Source organism: Notothenia rossii, assembly GCF_949606895.1.
Source record: "Notothenia rossii genome assembly, chromosome: 6".
NCBI lineage: Eukaryota > Metazoa > Chordata > Actinopteri > Perciformes > Nototheniidae > Notothenia > Notothenia rossii.
Window position 1 is genome coordinate 69,623,687 of NC_136909.1, and position 17,687 is coordinate 69,641,373.

The following is a 17,687-nucleotide window of genomic DNA, read 5'->3' on the forward strand; positions in this document are numbered from 1 at the left end:
TTAGTTATTACTTTTCTGTTTTGTTTCTGTTTCTGCACTGCACTGAGATTACCTGGCAGTCAAACAGCGTGGTGTGTTTTTGCCTTCCTATCTTCAACTGCACATTTCCCTCTGACGTTTTACTTTATCTGGGTTTATATTTTTTTCCCTTTCTTGCTGTCGAATTGAAAAAAACAATACTTCAATAACTATGAGGAAAATACAAAAATAACTCGTGTTTTTGAAAATGTGAGCAAACGTGACTCAACATATGCTAATAAATAATAAATAAAATCGGATCTGACCTCAAGACGTTTGGAAGGAAAACCTTTATTCCCCTTTCCTCCTTTGGTCGATTTGAGCAAGTGTTTCCGAGTTGAGGCAGGGGCTGGAGGGACATTTATTTTTGAGAGAATGATGAAGCGAGGTAAAAGGGGAGTGAGAGAAAAAGATCAGAGGATAAAACAACCATTAGCTTCAGCACAGGACTACTGTTGCTTACAAGACCCCGACATGTGCGGGGCGAGGAGATTGAATCTCACCTCCATGTTCTACCTCTCCATTTGTCCTCCTCTGCTATCGCCACATCACCTCCAGTCATCTATCTCCTCCAACATGGATTTTCTGCCTATTAGTGCCCTAATCTTTTCTCTTCCTTGTCTACCTCTGTCTCCCCTTGCTATCTGTCTATTTCTATCCCAACTTTTCTCATTTTTATTTTCTAAAATGTTTTTTACATCATTGGCTTTTAAATAATCCCTGTTATTCGAGCAATTATTCAATATTTAATCATTGGTTATCCTCAAGTACCATTTTCGGAAATGTTGCTGCTTGTCGGGTGTTTTTGGAATATGAATGCGCTTGCATCATTGCAGACATACAATGAGCGGTATATTCTGCAATTGAATTTGCCCAATTTGCCAAGCTCAAAAACCATCTCTCTGTCACACACTATACACACATTTCACACACAGGGGCTAGCCTACAGCATGTTGCTTGTTATGTACTGCATGTCTAGGGATTTCTCTGATGCAAGGGGACGCAATGAAGGAACAGAGTGACGCCAACCCCGCTGTGTTTGTGTGGAGTGTGAACGTGTCTGCACGGGCACATGTGTTGTTGTTTTATTTTCCTCTCACTGTATTTGTCGGTGTATTGTCAACTCTGTCACAATGACTTGGTAACTATAGTTATTTGTGTGTGGGGATATCTGGCATTTCTGTGTCATGCTCTGTACGCATCTATGACAAGGAAGTCTGCTCTGGTCTTCACATGGCGTCCGACCCTCTGTTTCTGGGGGTGACTTGTATCGCTCGTCCTGTGTGTGGCCCGTCGATCCGCTGTCAATCCGGCTCATCTCCTCATCTGTTCATTAGCATGACAGAGGAGCCCTCCTGCCAAAGCAGTTAGTCACAAGAATCAGCCCCTGTCACAACACATTACACCAGCAGGCATCTCTGATAGCACTGGCGGTCGTGGCAACCATAGCCAATGCCCACAGTACGCACACACACTCACACACTCGGACCAATCAAGAGTTGCACTTGATCTACACCCTGGGAGTGTTTCTGTCTCCCTCCATCTCCTTCTACCCTGCTCCTTCCATCCACATATCCTGTCTCCTTCCTTCCTTCCCATCTAGCATGGCTATAGCCTTTTCATTAATCCCCTCCCTCCTTACCCTCTCCTCCATCATCACCTTACATCAGCCAGGTTAACTGTACTTACCCCTCCATCCCTCCCATTTTTTTTTGTCCATTCCCAAAAAGTGTCTCCCTGACTATCTCTATTTCTGTCTCCCTTCTTCCTGTTCTCTGTCTTCATAATGCTGGAAGAGATCAAGACTTTTCATTTTTAACCCATCACTCTTCCCTCCATGATGGTTTGTTCTCTTTCTCTTTCTCTCTAGAACCCCCCAACCCTCTCATCTCTCTCTTCATTATCACCTGCTCAGGGTGACGAATGTGATTTGTACAGGAAGTTTGATCCGGCCCGCTTCCTGTTTCCAAGGTGCCGAGTTGTCATATCAAATAATAAAACGCGCATATGTTGTAACGCTTTTTGCCGTCTCTTCTCACAGTCACAGTTCATGCCTCCCGACTCTACATATTGCCACGTGACCATTCCATGCGATGTTGAGCCGGATACAGCTACATTCAATTTCTCTTTTATATTCTCTTCATTTTAAGACAAAAAAAGAGTCAACTTCAAATTCCCATCTAAATCTCCTGTTACCCAGGTGTATTGAATGATGAATTGTAATTGGTCAGAAAATGGAGGTCTGGGGTTGTGACGTTCATTATTAGCAAAGGTAACGCACACTAAACACTATATAAGAGCAGATTTGTGCCTTGTGTAAAAACGTTGGCAAATATTTAATAGTTGGAGAGCTGACACCAAAACCGGATAAAAGAAGAACTATTAAGAACTAAATAACCTATACAACAACAAACTTGGTTTTTCATACCGTCAGTTCTGGGGTTAAAAGCAAAAGGCCTGGATCGCCAAAGCATCTAAGAGCAGTGTGCAGTGTGACCAACAAATATGATAATCAAAGTTCCTCACATTTATTACTTATTTTTCTTTGCAATAAAAATAATTTGCCGACTATGAAAACAGGATATGTATTGCTTCTCTTTTGAGTGATCTCTTTTGTCTTACTTAAGAAAAGATTGGTGAATCTCAGAAACCAATGGGTTCCACAACAAAAGAAGAAGAAATGTGTTTCTATATCGCTTCCAACGAGAGCCAATGTGATATTCTGAGAGCTTAAAGGAGCAAACGGTAAATTAGTCCCATGTTGAATATGTGCTTGAAATCAAATGAGAGGGTAGCAGAGCCTGAGACTGTTGGTTGATGCAACAATTGTCGGTGTTTGGGTGAAAGACGTGTAATTTGACTGTCTGTGTGTCTCCAGTCTTACCGGAATCCCTGACTGGGGTGGACTTACTGGTTTTGTTGAGGTTTGTTTATGTGTGAGGTCAACCCCACCCTTACTTTGTGTGTGTCTTTGTGTAAGAGACAGAAAAGTGGGGTGAGAATGAGCAGATATTTGCCTGTAAGGCAGGAGCTGTCAAGTCTTGTCTCAAGGAGTGGCCATCAGGATTGACTGGCATTTGACAACAACTTCCCCCCGCCCAGTCATATTTACACAAACATAAGCACATACATATACCTAGAGTAGGGATACCAGTAGAAGTAGTATTAGTGGTCATTATGAATTGACAAATATCAAAAGCTTTTGATATAAAGTATGTGCATAATCCTGCCTTGTTTAGAAATGTAATTATAAGATTTTCCATACAATTTGTTCCTCAATAAGAGATCTTTAGGCAAAGGTGTGTGTGTGTGTGTGTGTGTGTGTGTGTGTGTGTGTGTGTGTGTGTGTGTGTGTGTGTGTGTGTGTGTGTGTGTGTGTGTGTGTGTGTGTGTGTGTGTGTGTGTGTGTGTGTGTGTGTGTGTGTGGCAATCAGTTGGAGGAGCAATGAGAGAGGACAGAAGAGTGACCTGGTGAGGGGACGGGGAGGGCCGCAGAAGTTGGGAGAGAGGTGGATCAGAGGACAGGAGCAGGGGGGGAGACAGAGCCTATACAAGTACAGTGGGATGGGGGGTGAAGAGGGGGGGGGGGGGGCAGGGTAGAGTGGGTAATTACAGGGGCCCAGAGAGGAGAGGCCTGTAATCAGCCTGCCCTCAGGAAGGAATGCAGCTCATCTTCTCATGTAATTACTGCCATTTAAATGGCCCCGGCTTCCAAACACTCATCCCACTGTACTGCTCACCTATACACTATACAGACGTGCGTGCAAACACACACACACACAAACACACAAACACACACACACACACACACACACACACACACACACACACACACACACACACTTTGCTGCGAGATAATTGGTGACAGAGAAGGAGAGATTGTCTACAAAACTTCCAAATGGAGGAAGTGAGGTGGCAAAAGAAAGACAGACAACAGACACAACGTGTGTGTCTGTGTGTGTGTAACTCTAGTTTGTGTGCACCACAGTTAATGGCTGTGTAGACTACAGACCTCTCGAGGAGCCAGCTCCATGTGAATACCCACCATGGCAACTAGCCACTCTGGGTGAATTTGCGCAACTCTCATCAAGCAGCTGCACAGTGGTGGAGCAGACGAGCAGTGGCGCCTCACACTACACACACACACACACACACACACACACACACACACACACACACACACACACACACACACACACACACACACACACACACACACACACACACACACACACACACACACACACACACACACACATACACAGAAACTCATTCTACCATATGAGTTTGACCTCCAAGTAATAGTTGTGACATTGGTCTGTAATTTTGGGAGGATAATAGGAGAACAACATAGTCTCACCCACTCTGTCTCCTCTCCCTCCCTCTCTCCCTGTCTCCTCACCCCTCTGTCTCCCCCTCTGATAGTGATTGATAGTACCGCTTGTGTACGCCTGTTTTCCCATGCAGTAGGTGGCCGTCAGGGCACACACAAACAACGCAGGGCCACTTCTTGATGGGCTATGATTAATGAGCTCCAGGGGGGGGGGGGAGTGGCGCCCCCTAGTTGTGATAGAGCACACTTTCAGCCACCATGTGGGCTCCCCCCCCCCCCCCCCCCCCCCCCCCCTCCTCCTCCCCAACAACTATAGGCGCTTTCACACCAAGTACTTTTCCCAGGAATATTTCCCGGAACTTAGTTCCCCAGAACTTTTATTTCCTGGAACTATCTAGTAAATCGCGTTCACACAGGAATAAGTTCCTGACGGAGCCGCTGACGTCACTTCTTCTTCTTCTTCTTCTTCTTCTTCTTCTTCTTCTTCTTCTTCTTCTTCTTCTTCTTCTGCTTTGGGTTTACTGGCAAGCCGCAAACAACTTCACGCCATATACTGCCACCCGAAGTCCCCGGCCGGAAGTCCCCGGAGTTGGGGATTGGCTTCTACTGAAGCCTTCCTAGTAAATCGCTAGAACGCCGACACCTCCTCATCACTCCACCGCTCCCATGTTTTATTTTGTGTTGCCATAAGTTACGGCCCGTCCACACAGCGGCGTGCGTTGTCGCTTGCCGGCGGGCATGTCTGAAACTCGACCAACAACCAATCACATGAATCTCCCGCCCCTGACTCACAAGCAGCGGTTTGATTGGCTAGAGCTTGTACTGGCATATGATTTGATTGGCTGACGCTTCTGCCGAGGCGTCAAAAGTTGAACATTGCTCAACTTTTGCAGCGAGCCACGCCAGCAACGCTCCGTGTCGCTTCCCACAATGCAGTTCGTCGAAAAGTGACGTCACCCCATTCAAAGTGAATGGTGAAGCGTCAACGCACGCCGCTGTGTGGACGGGCCGTTAGTCTCTCTCCGTTGGTGCGCTGGGCTAATGCTAATGCTAATAATGCTGATGCGAGCAAAGAAAATGGCGGCTTCACAAAAACTTTTCAGAGTTTTAAGGGCCGTGGTTTACAATTTGGCCAGCCTATGAGAAATTGGAACCTTTTTCTCCCCAGGAAAGTCCCTGCTCTCTAGCAGGGACTAAAAAGGGGTGAAAAGATTCCCAAAAAAAGTTCTAGTTCCAGATCTTTTTGGTGTGAACGCAAAATCCCGGGAACTATCGGAAATATTCCTGGGAAAAGCACTCTGGTGTGAAAGCGCCTCTTGTCTATCTTGCAAAAATATTTTTCAAATGCTCCAGTAGCAGCGTTGGGATCACAGCAACAACACAAGCGCAAATCCTCTTAGCGCTCCCACTCTCGCAGTCACACTCACCCACACACTCCAAAACACAGTCACAGAAGCTCACTTAGAGTAGGCCGTCCCTTGCATACACAGTTGGCAAATTTAATCCAGTTTGTTACAAACACGCCCCTGCTACCTCTCACACACACAGTATGGATGCAGTGTGGGTCGATGTGAAAAACATTCTGCGGTATTCACCCAGTTATCAGTTGAAAAACACTGCTGACTGTCACTCTCTCATTGCGCCGTATTTACTGTCTGGAACCATGCAGTTAGATAACTTGTTTACTTGTGTGTGTCTGTGTGTGTCCCTTGGCAATTTGGCTAATCCTCCAACAAGTCCAACTGATTAAGTGTCATTATAACCAACTTTCCTAATGCTTATAGGTAAAAGGGAGACAGAAGGTTAGTCTGTTTGAAAAAGGCCAGGTCACACTTCATTAGCAATTACAGGGTTGAAGGGCAACACACCTTGCAGCTAAGAGTGGGGGATAACACTATGTACAAAAAGATCTGTAAATGATTTCTTGCAAGCCTTTCCATTTGCTGTGTGTGTGTGTGTGTGTGTGTGTGTGTGTGTGTGTGTGTGTGTGTGTGTGTGTGTGTGTGTGTGTGTGTGTGTGTGTGTGTGTGTGTGTGTGTGTGTGTGTGTGTGTGTGTGTGTGTGTGTGTGTGTGTGTGTGTGTGTGTGTGTGTGTGTGTGTGTGTGTGTGTGTGTGACATCATGTCCTCAGGCTTGCTCTCTCTCCTCCTGCCACCCGGACATGTTGGATGGACAAGCGAAGCATTTCTGTCACTCTGCATCTCCATCAACCGTTCGGCCTTCTCACTCTGCCAATCTGCTCTCCAGCCTCCTGTCACCTCCCTCCCTCTTTCTCTCTCTTTCTCACTCTCAAACACAAACACTCACCTTTTCTTTTCCTCCTTCCTGCTCTAGCTCACACAAATTCCAACTTTTTGTACTCCCTTGCATCTACTCGAGTACACGCCTTGCACAATCAATTACATACTCCCCCCCCGTAGGTGACACAGAGAGTGAGGAGGGTTCACACTGGCACAGATATAGCCACTTTGCTGACACCATTTTTCGCATGTTGGAGCCAATCAAAGTTGTGACATTTCCATTGCAATGATGAACCTCCAATAACTCTCCACAAACTTCCGTAACAATTATTTTTGATTTAGTGATTATTAGGCAACAATATTTGGCTAGGTCTGGATTAGTTTTTTTGGTCATAAAGAAAGAATAAAAAAAAGCTACTCAACACACTCAATAGAAAAGAAGGATAGCATGTGAAAACAAGACGCCAACAAAAATGTTTCATCACCTTTCTTGTTTACTACAAAAGTAAAAGACAGCTATTATATATGGCTTAGAAGGAATTATGCAGATTAGACATATGTTGTTTTTTAATCTCCAGAAGGAGGAGACTCCACAGGTTGAAAAAATAAGCCTGATTGCATAGAAATCAATGACAAAATAACCCCAACTCCCTTTATTTATTACCTCTGTATACAATTTCCTTATGGGTTTATGGTCTCAATCACTAGTTTCAAGTAGTTTTTGTTACACCTTGTAGTCAATGGTCCCAATTATGAAATGGTTTTACTTTGCTTCACCTTCTTGTGTTACTTGTGGTTAAAACAAACTATGAAGTATTTGGCCAAAATTCATTTTGGATCCTTTAAAACGATAGTCTACAAACCAATGGATGACATCATTGTGACAACGTCTACTTCTCATTTACTGTCATTGGTATTGACACTATTTATTCATCTGTACAGCACTACGATGTGCTAAGCTCATGAGAGAAATTCCACTATAAGGATTTTCTCAAGTTTGTAGCTAGAAAAAGTGTTTTTACGAAGCCTAGCTACTTTGTCTTGTTTCCAGTTTTGCCTTACACATCTTGGACCTGTTAGTGTGGGCTACAAGGCATACAAAGATGCTATTAACATTTTTTTAATTATCTGACTGGGCAAAATGCAACAAATTATTTACCATCAGAACTTTTTATATTTGTCCAAAAGGTTGAAAAAGTTCATTCTACTTGTTAGAGGGGAAAAACTGAAAGGGCTAGAGGCAGAAAAGGGAGGTAAGGAAGAATCAAGGAGAACCAAAGGAGGAATGTGTGCGCTCGCCTTTGTGAGACACGGAGTCTGTTAGTTAGAGAGTAACCGTGGTGAGTACAAAGAAACAGGCTGCGGAGGCATGTGGAGCCGCCGCAGGTGCACATCTTGGTGCCGGTTTCAAAATATCCAAACTACTTTCAAGACCAACGTGTCAAAGGGCTTTATGGATCGTCGTCGCTATTAGCAGCATGGCAAATTTGGCTTCCTGCGTCCTGTTGCCTCACAGCTACCACGATGAAATGAAAATAACGGCGTGTCTGTTAGTCACTGGTGAATCAACAGCGTTTTCCATTAAAAGATGACCAGGTTTACCCCCTGCCTGTGCTGGAAAGGGTTTTATACACCCTAAGTGTTTGTGCGAGTGTGTGTTCAGTCAGATGGGTGAACTGCATGACTCTTCACACTTGTTCTGCCATTGTTGATGTGAGAAGTGATGCTGGGTGGCTCCGTCCTGCTCTCATGTCGCCTCATGCCCTGCCTGATGCCAACACAAACATGTCCCGCTCACACGTTTTTCCATCAAACTCTTCATCCCAATCTTGACACTTGCTTTTTTCTCAGCCTCTTCACTTCATCTTTTTTCCTTGCCGCTGGTTCCTTCTCTTCCTCCCCTGTAGCAAGTTTTTTTTCAGGCAGATGAAGATGAGGTCTGTCTGAATATCAATCACTCAATGTAATTGTCCTTTAAGGAAAGCAAGGAGAGACTGTCTCCCTCGATCCATCTCTGTCTCTTTCGACCTGCCGTGCGCGACCCTACCCTGGGGCTTCATTGCAAGAATGATGATAATCAGGTAGATCTGGTGAGGGACGATGAATCTGCTCAGCCCTGTCAATGCTACATAATTGATGCTGATCACTCTATTTATTGGCCTTGTTTCCTCTGTCACCTGCAGTGTTGTCATATTGGACTGTCTGTCCTCACAGCTGTTTGTCCTTAGTGGGCTCAGTGAACCGGTTGAGCTTCATGGCTGCGGGCTATGGTTCTCTCTCTCTCTCGATGCGTGTGTGTTTGTGTTTATCGCTGTAGGATGTCATTTGAAGTCTGGTGGAGCTTCACAAAGTGCTTTGAATCCAGCAGGCAGGAGGGAAGGAGGACTGGAGTCAGGGGAGGGCCGGAATAAAAAGCACTCCCAAGTCAGACTCCAATCTGGGAAGGGGGGAGTGCGGAGGTGGGATGCTGTGCTTTTGTTTGTTTGATTTCGAAGCCTAAGAAAAAAACCTGACCCCCTGTTTTTTTATTGTCCCTTTCTCATTGTTTAGTTTCTTCAAAGTGTTCTTCCTCCAATTCTCTCTTGCTCTTTTCCCCCCTACCTCTCAGTGTTGGGATAGTGATGGCACTGGAAGGGACAGTAATGACTAACTGACTGTAAAGGTAATGATAAAGTACAGATGCTTTAGATTCCTCTCTGGCTCGAGGCGCAAGGGCTAAGGAAATTACAGTCCTCCATGTGTGTGTGAGAATGAGAGGCGAATGAAAAGAGAGGGTGGAGAAAAAGACACAGGGCAGAAAGAATAACAGACAGTTCCCCAGCCTGCCTGAGACAAAGACAGACATTTTCTATGATTCATTTTCCTCGCCAGTTATTATAGCAGTGAGTGTTGAGTGTTTGTGTGCGCTCCGTCGTGCCTTTCCTCTCCACTTGTCGATTAGAGTTTCTTGACCCGTCTTTGACCAGCCTTCCTGTCTTCCCATCTTGTCACCTCTGTCCAGATTCCTTCTATCTCTCTCCCACGCATGCCTGGCTTGTAGTGTGGCCTTCACCACTGTCAGTCCGACTCTCGGTTACACTGCGCTGAAGCTCTGACCTCCACCACCGAAGAAGGGGAGTCCCTACGCCATTTGCATGCAGCATTCATGAATAAGAGTGGGAGAGAAGTTGCTGGATAAGCATAGGTTGTCATCTGGCGTCTGAGTCTACATGCGTGTGTTCTTTCAATTGTGTTCGAAGAATACCCAGAAGCCTGTGTTTGCTTCCTAGCTGTCTGCTGTCTGTCATTAGAGTAATAAAATACTTGCTGCGCTGCACGACGATGAGTTCTTGTCTTCCTCCATTCCGCACAAATTGCCAGCTGCTGAGCTCTGATGGATGTTTGTATGCTGGCCCAAAAACACAGGTTCCACTTTAAACCCGCTGCTCCATTATCCCGGGGAGAGACAGGGGGAGAGAAAGAAGCTGTCGGTCTGTCTACTACCTCTGTCATCCAAAAGTGTTTTAATTAAAATGTGCCTCTCTGCAGAGCTCCTCAACAAACACGCACACACTGAACACACAGGGAAGGGTTTATCCAAATACACAGAGCTCTCCTCCAATTCTCTCTCGCTCTAAACCACCGTCTCTCTGTGTTTGTCTGTCTCTGCTGCCATTATTCCTCTGCCTTCTTCTTCTCTCTCTCCCCGTGCCCCCTCTCATCGGGCCTGCGGATTGACAGGCAGTGTTTTTCAGCTGATGTTTGAACACATAGCGATCAATGCCGGACAAAGAGAAAAAGCGGGGGTGAGGGGCAACACAATTGGTTATTGACAGTGAATTCAAAGTCTGAAATACTGGAGGCGACAGCTTAGGAAGAGGAGAGCCATCGGAAGTGAGGAGAGGAGTTTGAGCGTGGCATATGTGATAAATGTGTTTAATGTTCACCGCGAAGCATCACTTCTGGGTGTGCTTACTTTTATTAATTACATGTGGTTGTGCCGGAAATTGTCGAAAAATGTTGTGTTTTCACAATTACAAAGTGTGATTTTGTTATTAATTACAGTTTGTACTTTGGGTTTCAATATTGGTATGCAGTACAATCCCAACCAATAACTACACACTGGGCAGTTTCAAATGGAGTAAGCCAGCAGCAGCTCTGCTGGGATTAATATTGGTTAAACACCATGTACACCAAAAACAGATTTGCTTTAAGAGCAGATTGGTTCAATGTAAATATTGGAAAGGGGTTAGACTAGGACGAAAACCATATTTCATCATCTCTCTTTTCGATTGTTGGTTGTGTTTTTAACATACTTATGATACATTGCTTTACTGCTATGTACTAATTAACTAATTACTTAAGTAGTTGTGGAATGTTATTAGTGTTACTATATTAACTGTTTATTTATTCTGCAAATTATTCAGTTGCCTCCAAGTCTGCTTCATGGAGGGTGGTTAACCCCCTATTTTAGTCTATGGAGAGGGCCAGCTTCAATGATGTGTCCATTGTTTGCTCTTCTCCACAATGATGCATCTCACGTGGAGACAGGCCAAGCAGGGGCAATGGCAGGTCCTAGATATTTGAAGGGCTAATCATTGTTTCCTTTGGAGATTGTCACCATGGACCTGTTGAGTGCGGTCTGACACTAAATGCTTGATGGTGACAACTTTGGACGCCCATTCCTTTTTCCAAGCAGATTGGGTCGTTTTCCCCCTAAGTGGTCACCTGGGTTGAATATGTCTTCTTGGATTGTTAGATGTAGAGAATATTTGACCTTGTCCAAGTCATATAGCGTGTATGTGATCACACTAAGCTAACTCATCATCAAGCCTTTCTGTGTAAATTGTAGACTAATGGGGTCTAAGTGGAGCAAAGCGTGCAGTGGTGAGGGTTCATTTTGGGGTCATGGGTTAGTAGTAAATCAATGTAGTTGGTGGAAGGTCCTTCTAAGAGACATGTTTGGCTGGAGAGAGTCAGAGACAGATTAAAGATGACGTGTCACTCCTGGATTGCTGTGAGGCCTGAAGCAGCTTTTGCCCTTTCTGCCTGTCCTTTGGCCACAGCGTTGCCAGGCTCTGATCTCTGCTGCTTGAACTTCTTTTATTCCAGACAGCCTTTTCGTGGGGAAGGAAATTTTAGTCAAAAGATGGTACCTTCCGTTGATATGAAACGGAAAGTACCGTATTTGCTGGAGCCTCTTGAATCCCTGCTGGCTTTGGTTTGAATCGAGCCACAACTTTTTTTCCTATTTCCTTCATGCTCTCTGTGTTCCTCTTAGCTTTCCTCTGATGTCTCAGACAATCTTGTCGAGGGGATGGGGGTGGGGGGAAGCGCTCCCTTTCCCAAAATAGGAGATGGTATCTTTCTAAGTAGTTTCTCTTGTTCCCTGGTTGTGGAATAACTGATCAGGATGGGCTCGATACATTTTGAGAAAGTGAACGCTGCAAATGCGTCTGCTTAAACCTCATTGTGGAAAAAGTAGCTGCATCTGACCTTGCACTTCTTTATTTATCCACTGAATGTAGAAAAGAGATCGTAGCACTGTTACACTGCAGTGTATTAAAAGCCCCTGAGCTATGCTAATGTTTGTGTGTTTTGCCTGCATGAAAGTGTGTGTGTATGTGAAAAGGCTGGAAATCCCCGTACCTTTTTGAGCATGTCCCTGCACTCCATCCAATCTTTCATTTAATGCTTGTTGAATTCTGATTATTTTCCCAAGCAGAGCAGAATTTATATCTGGAGGACAGATCCATTAACAATTTATGTAAAAAGTCTGAAAGTGATGATAGGAGTTTGATCGTAATTGATGTTAAGAGATTGCCTAAAGAAGACAATATTTCTGAAACATATCTTAATAAAGTGCATAGTTATATTTGTGTAATATACTGAACAAAAAATGTGATCATATTCTCTTATAGAAATATTATGATTCGGTTATTAAACACACTATGTTCTTTGTAAAATAAATGTCGGAGCAGTTATGAGAAACTATGATACCTAACCTTTATAAGTACTTATTGAATTCTTTATAATGTGCTATGATTAGTGTTTTAAAGTATTATGAAAAAGTTATTATAACTATAGTCATACAGAGTTCTAAGCAGATCATAATACATACATATATTGATAATTAATTGTATAGTAATTGGCGTCCTACACAGTATCCAAAAGCATTGTAGGTTATTATAACCCTATCAGTACCTAAATCTTTCCACTGCTACAAAAACTCGTATAATAGCCAATAAAATTACAGCATTGATATACTGCCTGGGATCCACCCATCTTTATTAGACGAGTCAGAGATAGAGGTCAGAAATATCGCGTCCTTCCTGCAAGGAGAAGCTCTCAGCATCGTTGCCAGGAGCAATGTGTCACATCGGAAATGTCAGGGGATAATGTGTGATCAAAAGGACCTGGTGGAAGGTCAGCCGCTCTCCTCCCAGCTGAGAGGCAAGAGCAGGAGGCCTACATTCACCAGATTGCTGGCAACACAAGGAGGCAAAAATGTCCCTTCATTTACAGTCAACTGTCAACACCTTGAATGTGTCTCTGAAATGGATTGGATTGAGACAAGGTGCCACACACACACAATATTCTCCCTCCAGGTGTGTGATAGCTTATTGATCCCAGAGGGACACATTTGTCACTTTGGTTATTGCTCACCTCTTCAACAGTGAGGTCAGGGTGCCGGATTAGCCACAGAGCGGCCATGAAAATAATGATGGGGTCTTGCTGCTTTGCTCGAGTACGCCTCCAGCAGGCGGAGACTTTAACTCTTTCCATTGATTTTATTCCCTTGTGTGTTTGCAGAGAGCACTGACTACAGCGATGCCGAGGTTCTCCCTGACTCCTTCCCGTCTGCACCGGCGGAGCCTCTCCCAGAATTCCTCCTTGAACCAGAGGACGCTTTCATCGTGAAGAACCGGCCGGTCCAGCTGCGGTGCCGGGCCTCGCCAGCCACCCAGATCTACTTCAAATGTAACGGAGAATGGGTCAATCAAAACGATCACGTCACCAGAGAGAGCCTGGACCAGATCACAGGTGCACATTAAGTTATTTACTGTAAACACACACAAAGTAGTGTCACCTTATATTTCACAGACATAAACATCGTACTCAATTACAAACATCATTTCCAACTACATAATCCATTAGCTCCCACAGGAGTTTATGTGCACGTTAACTGCATTGGGCCTGCAGCCAATGCATTATTTATATGCGCTGTGAAAAACATGGCCCACTAATCTCTCTCTCTCTCCTTCACTCTGGCTTTTCCTCTACCCTCTCTCTGTCTCCCTCTGCTCAGGTCTGGTGGTGCGAGAGGTGGACATCTCGGTGGCGAGGACGCAGGTGGAGGAGCTGTTTGGGTTGGAGGACTACTGGTGCCAGTGTGTGGCCTGGAGCTCGGCTGGCACCACCAAGAGCAACCGGGCCTACGTCCGCATTGCATGTCAGTACCAAGGCTGTGTGTGTGTGTTTGTGTGAGAGGAAGGAAGGGAGACAGCAGAAGGGCAAATGTTTCCGACTTTTTGCTTGTCAAATGTGTCAGCTTAAGTATATATGCAAATAAAGTTGCCGTAGCTCTCTATCTAAGTCCCCCTTGGTAATGGGTGGCATGGTGTGATTGACACTGTGCATCTTTATGAGGGTATGAAGCGAAAGAAAACTCAACACATTGACAGGGACTTTTGGGGGTCTTTGCCTAGTGGATGTGTGAGTGTTTGTTGTTTATGTTAGTGACATTGGCTGTCACACAGTGTGTCACTGCTGTCACACAGAGCCTTCACTCACTGCTGACTATGTCTGTGTCGCCCCCTGTAGACCTGAGGAAGAACTTTGAGCAGGAGCCTCTGGGGCGGGAGGTGCGACTCGAGCAGGAAGTGCTGCTGCAGTGTCGCCCCCCCGAAGGCATGCCAGCTGCCGAGGTAAACCTCTCCCTCCTCTATCACTTTTGGGGTTCCTTCTTCGGTTTTGATATTGTAGGGTAATAGTTCAAGATTGTTTATATTTATCGCAAGGGAGATGGCAAAGCGGAGATCTAAATAATAAGTTATAAAGCAACATAAACATTATATTCAAGGTAAACATTCAAAGGGCTTGCCAATAAAGTTTGAGAGATTTAAGTCTATCCAGCGACATGGCACCATCAAGAAAAAACCCACAGATAAACATAACGATCAGTGATAATATGCGCTGTTTTTTAAGCAATAAAGCTAAATTTGTGTGCTTAAATTTGCTTTGTGTCTTAAAACATTAAGCTGCTTTGACTGCACAACAATCTATCAAACAGTTTTAATTTTCTCATTAAACAACAGTGCAATTATATATATAAATAAAAAAATAAAAATAATAATTCATAAATGTAGATTTGTATTACTCAAGTAAACATTAATGTTCTTCAGGCTGTATTGTATTATTAATACTGGCTAAATAACAAGTTGTAAAAAGCTCTGAGCAATAAAAGCATAAAAGCTCATGTGAAGTGATCAAAGTAAGAATACAAAAATAAAAGTGAGAGAAAGCCACAAATTCATATTTTCCTGAGCAAACCCAAAATGATCAAATATTGACTGTGCTGTGTGTGGTGGCTAAATAATCTGCAGGTTTATAGTGTTTGCTGAATGTCTGTGTGTGATGTGCTCACTGGTGTTTATGCATACACACCTGTTGATTTGTACAATGATTCTTCTGAAAAGATATCTCACAAATGAATTAAAGCAATGCCTCATTCTAAATTGCTTCTGTCGAGAGTACAGACGCTTTTATCGCTTGTTTAATTTAACAACAGAAATGTTGGCTGCTATGTTGCTTTTTTTATTTGCATCCATTTTCATCCCTTTGTTTGAATATGTCTTTCATCATAACAAAGTTCTGATTGATGTGTATCTGTGTGTCTCTTTCCAGGTGGACTGGCTGAAAAACGAGGATGTCATAGATCCATCGCAGGACTCCAACTTCCTGATCACCATCGATCATGATCTGATCATCAAACAGGCCAGACTCTCCGACACCGCCAACTACACCTGCATGGCTCGTAACGTGGTGGCAAAAAGACGCAGCAGCACAGCTACTCTTATTGTTTACGGTAATACGCACACGTCTGTGGGAAGGTTTTATGAGATTGGTTTATGAAACATGACAGAACATAAAATCTTCCATGTGTTTCTTGTCAGGTCGCTTCAGTGATGCAGTATTTTAGTAATAAAAAGCAGCCTAGAAATGAGAAAATCTTACATTTTAGCAGCTCTGCACCAAGATTAAATTATTGAATGTATCTTGTACTTCTGTGTAAAACACTGTTTAAAATGTAAAGGAAATATGAGTCAGATACCACCATACTTATTTGAATTATCAATAGCAAATCATTTCTGTGTTTACAAAGCATATGAGTGTGGTAGGCAGATTGAGAGTGGATAAATGGGTTGACGAAAAAACAAAAGTAAATGTATATTTAGCCTGATTTACATTTTAAAACTGGTTTTACTAACTATCTACCATGTCAAGTTAAGCTGACTCGGCCATTAATTGCCAGGCTTGCTCACTCTGCGTGTGTGTTGGTGTGTTTCTCCATCAGTGAGCGGAGGTTGGTCTTCGTGGACTGAATGGTCAGAGTGTAATGCTCGGTGTGGGCGGGGCTGGCAGCGACGAACACGCAGCTGCACCAATCCCGCCCCTCTGAATGGAGGAGCCTTCTGTGAGGGCCCGCCCTTCCAGAGAGTGACCTGCACCACACTGTGCCCTGGTAAGGATGAAATACTCATCTGTACTATTCATAACGTCTTCAGACCAAGTAGTCATGCTTCTGGAATATCAGGACATTTCCCAAATGGGCCATTTTGCAGAGCTAGGATGAATTTGAAAACTTTTTGATTTGCTGAGTTTCTCAACAAACCATGCTGTTAACAAACTTCCACTCAAATACAACTTCATCAAACATTTGGTCGTGTAACTGCTTTGATTTCCTCATGAAATTTCACCTACATCAGGAACAGTGTTATCTGATGTACTGCCACGAACCTTTCTGCCCTGTGTGCCAGACCACCCTGACTCCAAAGTCATTTAAAACAAACCACAGAATGCATTTTTGCAATTTGCTAAATGATTCACTTCGGGCCATTACACAGCATTGCGCCACATTATAGTGTCATGCCCAATTCCCCTCTACGTGCAGTGATGGAAGTATTTAGCTGCTGGCTGGCTGTAAAGTGACTCACATCTCTGCTGTCTCATTCCAGTGGATGGAGGCTGGACAGAGTGGGCAAAGTGGTCCGCCTGTGGGACAGAGTGCACCCACTGGCGCAGTCGCGAGTGCCAAGCCCCCCCACCTAGAAATGGAGGAAAGCACTGCAGCGGCAGCATGATGGAGAGCAAAAACTGCACTGAGGGGCTGTGTGCGCGCAGTAAGTCACCTGAGCAATGTGTTTAAAGGATAGTAAATATGTGGCTCGTTTATATTTATTTGTAAAATATCCCAATTCGCCAGTTGGTGCTACAATGAAGATAAGCAACTGGTTAGCTAAGTTCACTTTTGCACATAGTTCAACTTTCTATTATCTGACAGAAAATGGTCTTTCGGAGGTATCTACTGGGATTAAGTCCCCAACGGCAAATTTAATGTGTATAGGTGGTTGTTGAATTTCTAATAGTAGTCTTTAATGCGGTTATATTTTGATTCACAGTTCACAGTTCTATAAAGTGTGTTGCAGTTCAAAGCTATTTGTGTAGAACTGTATTCCCAAGGTGATTTGGCGCTGCGTGAATGATGTAGGAAGAAACAGCTAAATCTCTGGCAGATGTTTCACGAGGCAAAATGTAGGTTCACAAAGAGACAAGGCAAGTGATCCACACCTGAAAAGCACACAGATGGAGAGAGAAAAATAGATAAAGTAAGGGAAGGCTAAAGGAGCGTACGGAGTGGGAAGCCAGCATGACACAGCCGAGTCGAGAAATTAGCACAGGGAAGAGCATATGAGAGTGAGTTAGACTCACACTGACACCAAATGTGCAGCCCGTGATGAGCTGGGAGGAATCCAGCTGACAGCGCATTAGAATCTTTGAGACGCACATCCACAAAGGCAGTGAGATACATTCAAGAACACACTTTAAAAAACATA

At 44.0% G+C, this 17,687-nt stretch overlaps 1 protein-coding gene and 1 long non-coding RNA gene across 4 annotated transcripts in view; one reads left to right on the forward strand and one right to left on the reverse strand.

The window, feature by feature from the left end:
• LOC307043661 overlaps positions 1-17,687 on the reverse strand; it is a 401,538-nt gene that overhangs the window by 220,875 nt on the left and 162,976 nt on the right. The window lies entirely within an intron of this gene.
• unc5b (unc-5 netrin receptor B) overlaps positions 1-17,687 on the forward strand; it is a 42,844-nt gene that overhangs the window by 13,657 nt on the left and 11,500 nt on the right. For all 3 annotated transcript variants that reach the window (XM_079686329.1, XM_079686330.1, XM_079686331.1), the window contains exons 2-7: positions 13,384-13,614; positions 13,880-14,023; positions 14,395-14,498; positions 15,478-15,658; positions 16,148-16,315; positions 16,809-16,973. In XM_079686329.1, coding sequence (XP_079542455.1) covers positions 13,384-13,614; positions 13,880-14,023; positions 14,395-14,498; positions 15,478-15,658; positions 16,148-16,315; positions 16,809-16,973 — 993 coding nt within the window. The remainder of the gene's footprint in view (positions 1-13,383; positions 13,615-13,879; positions 14,024-14,394; positions 14,499-15,477; positions 15,659-16,147; positions 16,316-16,808; positions 16,974-17,687) is intronic.